Below are 6,000 nucleotides of genomic sequence, written 5' to 3' on the forward strand. Positions count from 1 at the left end.
CTCCCCTCAGCAGTGTGCTTCATCGATCTGCCTGTTCTGCTCCCTGCTCTGTCTCTGGTGAATCCCCTCACCCTCTGCATCTCTGGCTTTTACCCCAGTTCTGTATGAATAAATAAATCTTTAATAATAATAATAATAATAATAATAATAATAAATAGGTTTAAAAAAAAAACCCGTATGTCTCTTGTAGCTCTAAAATTAAATGTTATAGTTGACACTTAGGAGGCCCGGTTTGGGGGGATGGGGGGAAAAGGAGTTAAACAAGAAAAGCTATTCAATACAAACTGTTTTTCATAGCAACTCATTTTTCTTCAAAAGTAAATATATGAAAGTCTACAAGGTAAGTGACTTCTGAAAGTCAGATAAAGAACTAGTGTACATATATCTGCTTCATTAAATGCAATCTTGCATACTAATTAATGAATGCAGGTGAACTAGCTATGGTTTTATCTTTTTCTTACTATGTATATTTGACTTTTAAGCTGAAATGGTGATTAGCCCATTAAATTTAAATTCTTAAAGTTCTCAAAAAATTTGGAGAAATTCCAAACTTCTCCATTAGTTGGATAAGACTTACATTAGGAAAATAAACAACACTTCTTGGGGAAACTGGATTTCCTTCAAACATTGCTGTATGTTGCCTACTGACACGCTAGTCCAAACACGCTGCAATACTTTGCATGAAAGTAACTGGAAAAAAGGCGATTGCAAAACGGACTGATGTGCTTATGTCTTGCCATACACTTTAGCAGCCCTTTGCTGGCTTTCCCCACACATTCCTGGACAGTTTATCACTGAAAATTGTTTTTTTACTAACCAAGTTCTTATTTGGGGGAGGAAAACAAGAATATCTGAAACCTTAAATGTTTTAGAAATGGGCAATCTCTCGAAGTCTCATAATTTCACCCCCTACAGCCACTGCTTAAGATTTAGCACGTATCATGAAAGCTTTACTTTTACATTCATATGGTTCTGAAGAACAGTTTGATAAGCCATCTCAAAAAGTAAAATAGAAAAGCTGAGGGGAAAAGAAAAGAGAACGGAAGTAAGCCGAGCATCAGCTGTGCCAGGTACCAGCTAGTTCTTCAATCAGGGTTCGTTCGTTTCCTTAGCAACCCTGAGGCGGAAAGAGTTACTTAGAGATGAACACTCATTCTTTCAACATAGATTATTCAGAAATATGTGACCACGAGCTACATAATGAATACATGACAGTCACTGCGTGAAAGAGCTCTGAGTCTATCCAGTAAGTCCTCACTTATTGAGCATATATTACACATTGAGGATAGACTTCAGGGGTAAAGGTCAGAAAAGAAACTTAAAGTCATAACCATCAAGGGAAAATATGGAAAATACACATATGTATTTAACTCACTAACATCCAGGGACTGATTTTCCAATTTATGGAGCGCCTTTATGAAAAAAGAATCGTCTAATTTCCTCTGTACTGATTAAATGGGGGTAGAAAAGATAAACTCTTAACTAAAATTAAATTCTTATTGCCGGTCCAAGTGGGTTTCTTTCCCCTGCGACGATGCGTGTAGCTCACCTTCCATGCTACATGTTGGCACTGGGCAATGGCTGGTCTCTGTGAGACCCTCTTCTGTCCACCCATATTCTGAGCTCTTGAGCTCAATGCCATGTTCCAGAGCACGTGGTTGGTCATGAATTGATGCTAATTGATTTGATTCTGCCAGCCACATGTTGCTTCCATTAAAAATTAGCTAAAACGGCCCTCCCTGGTGGCGCAGCGGGTTAAAGCACTGCACTGAGAAGCTAAAGCCACTTCAGCATGAGTTCGATCCCCTGCCCCGGAGGTGACCACATGGCGTGGCAGACCTCTCCTGACCCGCCCGCTGCTCCCCTCAGCAGTGTACTTCGTCGATCTGCCTGTTCTGCCCACTCTGTCTCTAGTGAAGCCTCTCGCCACCCCTGAGCCTCTGGCCTGTACCCCAGTTCTGTATGTACAAATAAATAAATCTTTAAAAAAAATTAGCTAAAATGATTATGGTGATGGCACATGGGTGACTTGGTGATGGGAAACCTGTGGGGATTACAATTGAGATGAAAAAAAAATGTACAAAATGATGTAAAAAATAAACGTATATAATAAAAAAAATAGCTAAAATACTTATAGGAGGCAGAGATGATTACATTTGAGTTAGCCAAAAATTATAAGGTTATTGCGGTCTAAAGCAGAAGACATTTTACTAGGTACCATATGATCCCAAGACAGTAAAAGGAAACAGTGAGTGTAACACATTACTGCTGCAGTGAAATAACAGAGCGATGCCTTCAGCAGTCTATTTTTTTTTTTTTTTTGTAAGTCTCTTCCCAACTATTGGATATTTGCTGACCTAAAAGAAAATGACATGTTTGGCTTTCAAATATGAGATTAAATATACAAAGGGAGTAATATTTGGTTTCAGTGCATTGTGACTAATCCTAAAATTTAAGTATCCCGGTAGTCACACATATTGCAGGAAATCTAGGTTGGAATTTCCTTGCTTAAGTATGAATGGGGAAGTACTATGGTTACCAAAGTAGACTCCTAAAATATTAATAAATCGAGTGGTGTAGACTAATTAGAACAGATTCTGCTGTATTAAGGTATAAGCTTTTATAATCTTTCCAGTTTACAAGTGACTATTCTTTAACTTTTCTCACCCTAGGCTATTTCACAGAATTTTGGGGGTACCATTAGCAAAAAGTTACACATACACCCATGTGATTATTCCAAGATCCAAACTGACTTTTCTATGAAAAAATGGTTGTCGTGCTGGTGAATGTGCTCACAGGTTTTTTATATTCAGTTTGGGTTATGTTATATTATTTTTTTATTATATTTTTATATTCAGTGTTTATATTTAGCCAATGCAGCACAGCTTTCAGCTATGACAGCAAGCAGTTCACGGTGGGGTTTCCACACGTCCTCTTCCTGTGTGGAAAAAGATCATGAAGCCAGGAGCTTAGCAGGTGAATGTGGAGTAGCTCTTCCTGTCCTAAGACGCCCAGTACTTGGAGAAAATGAAGGTACCCAGAACCCCCCTCTAAAAGGCAGGCTTCAGGAAACTGTCTTTTACAATGAAGTCAGAAAGTCTGGGCCATGCGGCCTGCCCGAGGCAGACAGGGAAGGGCTGGGAGCTGCAGCCCTCCCACCCGGCCTGCGTCCAGGGCCTCAGTGAGGGCGGTGGGGTCTGTACTCTAAGAGATTCCACTCTGTACATTTACACAGGCCAAGGTTACCCTCATCTCATACAATTCTTTTGAAACAGGCTCTTGTAATTCTGCCCCCGCTGGGCTTATCATGACCACGTTAGAACTCTGCAGGACACAGGGAAAAAAAATGAAAATGAGCCAGAAGCACATGGCTAACCTAGTATTTTTAGTAGGTGGAGAAATGTCACCATGCCCAGCATTCGCAAACCCCTTTAAAGCGTCAGTCGGCCCTAGGGGAGGCAGCTACCCGAGTCAGAGGTCAGCAGGATTCACTTCTCAGAGGTCCAGCAATGAAGCTAGTCCCCCCCGGAGCAAGTCTGGGGATGGGTGTGTTCCTTCAGTGAGCGAGGACTAACGGCTACTTGGTACCTGTGTCCCAGTCAGGCCTACTCAATTTTTTTGATTGTCAAGGTAACACTTGTTTACAACACTGTGTATATTTTCGGGGTATCATTTCACACCTCTTCAGTATATGTTACCACACTCTGCCCACCATCGAAGCATAATCTTCTGCCCATAATCACCTCTCCTCCTTTGCTCCACACTCCCATCTCCCCTTCTGTGCCTGGTAGCCTCAATTCTGCAGTCAGATTGCTAGTGCCTATTTTCATTTCTTTATATTCCAGATATGAATGAAAATACCCTGATGTTGTTTTTCTTCTTCTAGCATATTTCACTTAGCATAAGCCCCTCAAGTTCCATCCACATTGTCACCAATGGCAAGGTTTCATCGTTTTTTGTCATTGTACTCCTTTTTGTATCAAACCTGGCATACAATACCTCTGTAGGGTGAAAAACTATGTTATCTGGTTTGAAATCTCCATGAACCAAACACTCTTCATTGTCGTTCTCTGGCAAGTTTTTCATGAGCCAGTCAGAGAGCTGGGTCATGGCAGGGATGTCCTGATGAGCTGCAGCTTGGTACTGCTTCGTCCAGGTTGATACCTAAAGATATAAATAAGAAAAGTTATAGAGCTGAAAATGGGTTGTAAGATCCAGCAACTGTAAAATTAAAATGAGTCAATGATGTTAAATTTGGCTTTATTCCTAAGTGTTCATGACTTATGTTTGTGTTTATTAGCCTAAAACCTACATAGCAGCCGCAAAATGTAAACATTTAAGTTTCTCTTCCATCAGGTTTCATTTAACTTATCTAGATTTTTTTTTACCAGAAAAACAATTTGCCTAGGAGTAAAAAGTAGGTGGGTTCTAGTCTTTATCCATCAACTATTTTGCAGAAGAAAAATATGCATGCATGCATATGCATCACACAAATGAGCAGAAAAGAAAAATATCTGGGTCATAGGAACAAATAATCTCTGAAAAAAGAGAAAATGGGCACTAAGAAGAAAGGAGATTTTTCACTTTTCATTATGATAATCCTTATACTGCAAGAATCTTCTAAATATATTACAAGCATGAGGAGTACAAAGATTTGTAATCTTGGAATTGAAGACAACAAATCAACCTGTTCTCAAATTCCTCCATCAACTAAGATCATCTTACTTATAGCTTATAAGTCTCTTTCCCCACTCCCCAGAGTATCTCTGCTCAAGTAAAAATCTTCATCTCTGGAATCACAGGGATCTGGGTTTAAATGATGTCTAAGTTAGTTTTTTGTATATTACTTGTGCTTATAAACTTCAGTGTCCTCATCTACAAGATGGGGGTAATAGTACCTGTGTCTCATTTACAAAGATTATAAAAGAGTTGGTTCATAACTCATCTCACTTGTGGCTTGGCATGTAGCGAACACCCTAAAGCCTTCTCTTTCCCATCAGTGCACCCACAGTGACATACCCACAAAAGCTAATGGCCCCATGCATCGCTGGTCTTGCCGTTCCTTTGATTTGAAATGCTCACCATCTCATTCCTATCAGTCTAAATTTCATCCTTCCTTTAATACACAGTGCAAGACAGATCTCTTCCAAAGAGCTTTCCCACCTGAGCAAAGGTCTGTGGCCATCTGCCCTCTGGAGGGGAGAGATCTTGACCGAGTACCAGTTTACTACAGATTATGTGCCTGTTCATACCATCTTCAAGTCCCACGTACATAATATTCATGCACTGGTCTCTCAAAAATGAACCTTCTCTCCCAGAAGGTTCGTTTAGAGGGAGAACTTATGCATATATTCTTGATAGCTTACACATTACTTAGCCGATACACACAATCATGCTTAGTACATACCTGTCACCCTAACTTAAAAAGGGAAAAGTGTGTAGAGTATTTATTGGTAAATTCTGCGAAGAGGCTAAAATGGCTTTAAGTGTGCATTCATATACATGTATTGGTTATAAAGCTTCTGTTGAACAACACTTGATCAAAAAATTATTTTATGTGAAAAGCAAGTACGTTTGAAGCCCGCTACTGAGAGTCATAGCCAAGTGTGAGAGAGGTATGGAATAACAGGTTTTCTTTTAACTGGAGTTCTTTATGCAGCTGAGTTACCTGTCGTTTGCAGTAGCCAGCACCTCTGCCGTATCCTGGCAGCTGCAATGACTGTACATTCAGGGAATGTAACTGAGCCAAGGTTTCGATCATGGCCACATACATGGCTGAGCGTTCTGCAGGGCTGGCTCCGGGAATTGTGTAATCGCGGAAGATTCGGCCCTGTGGAAGCAATCACAACAGGTAACGTGAAACGAAATAGGTCTTTTCACACCGAGTCTTTGTGTCATCATCCCTGCCGCCCATCAAAAAAATATGGAGTAAGAGGCCCTCCCTGGTGGCGCAGCGGGTTAAAGCACAGCACTAAGAAGCTGAAGCCACTTCCGCATGAG

At 40.5% G+C, this 6,000-nt stretch overlaps 1 protein-coding gene across 1 annotated transcript in view; it reads right to left on the reverse strand.

The window, feature by feature from the left end:
• Positions 1 to 6,000, reverse strand: part of ACAD11 (acyl-CoA dehydrogenase family, member 11) — a 58,194-nt gene that overhangs the window by 43,718 nt on the left and 8,476 nt on the right. Inside the window, exons 3-4 of the mRNA XM_004692194.2 lie at positions 5,669 to 5,830; positions 4,000 to 4,164 (exon numbers count right to left, since the gene is read on the reverse strand). Coding sequence (XP_004692251.1) covers positions 4,000 to 4,164; positions 5,669 to 5,830 — 327 coding nt within the window. The remainder of the gene's footprint in view (positions 1 to 3,999; positions 4,165 to 5,668; positions 5,831 to 6,000) is intronic.

This window comes from Condylura cristata, unplaced genomic scaffold (assembly GCF_000260355.1).
Source record: "Condylura cristata isolate star-nosed mole 26May11 unplaced genomic scaffold, ConCri1.0 scaffold00033, whole genome shotgun sequence".
NCBI lineage: Eukaryota > Metazoa > Chordata > Mammalia > Eulipotyphla > Talpidae > Condylura > Condylura cristata.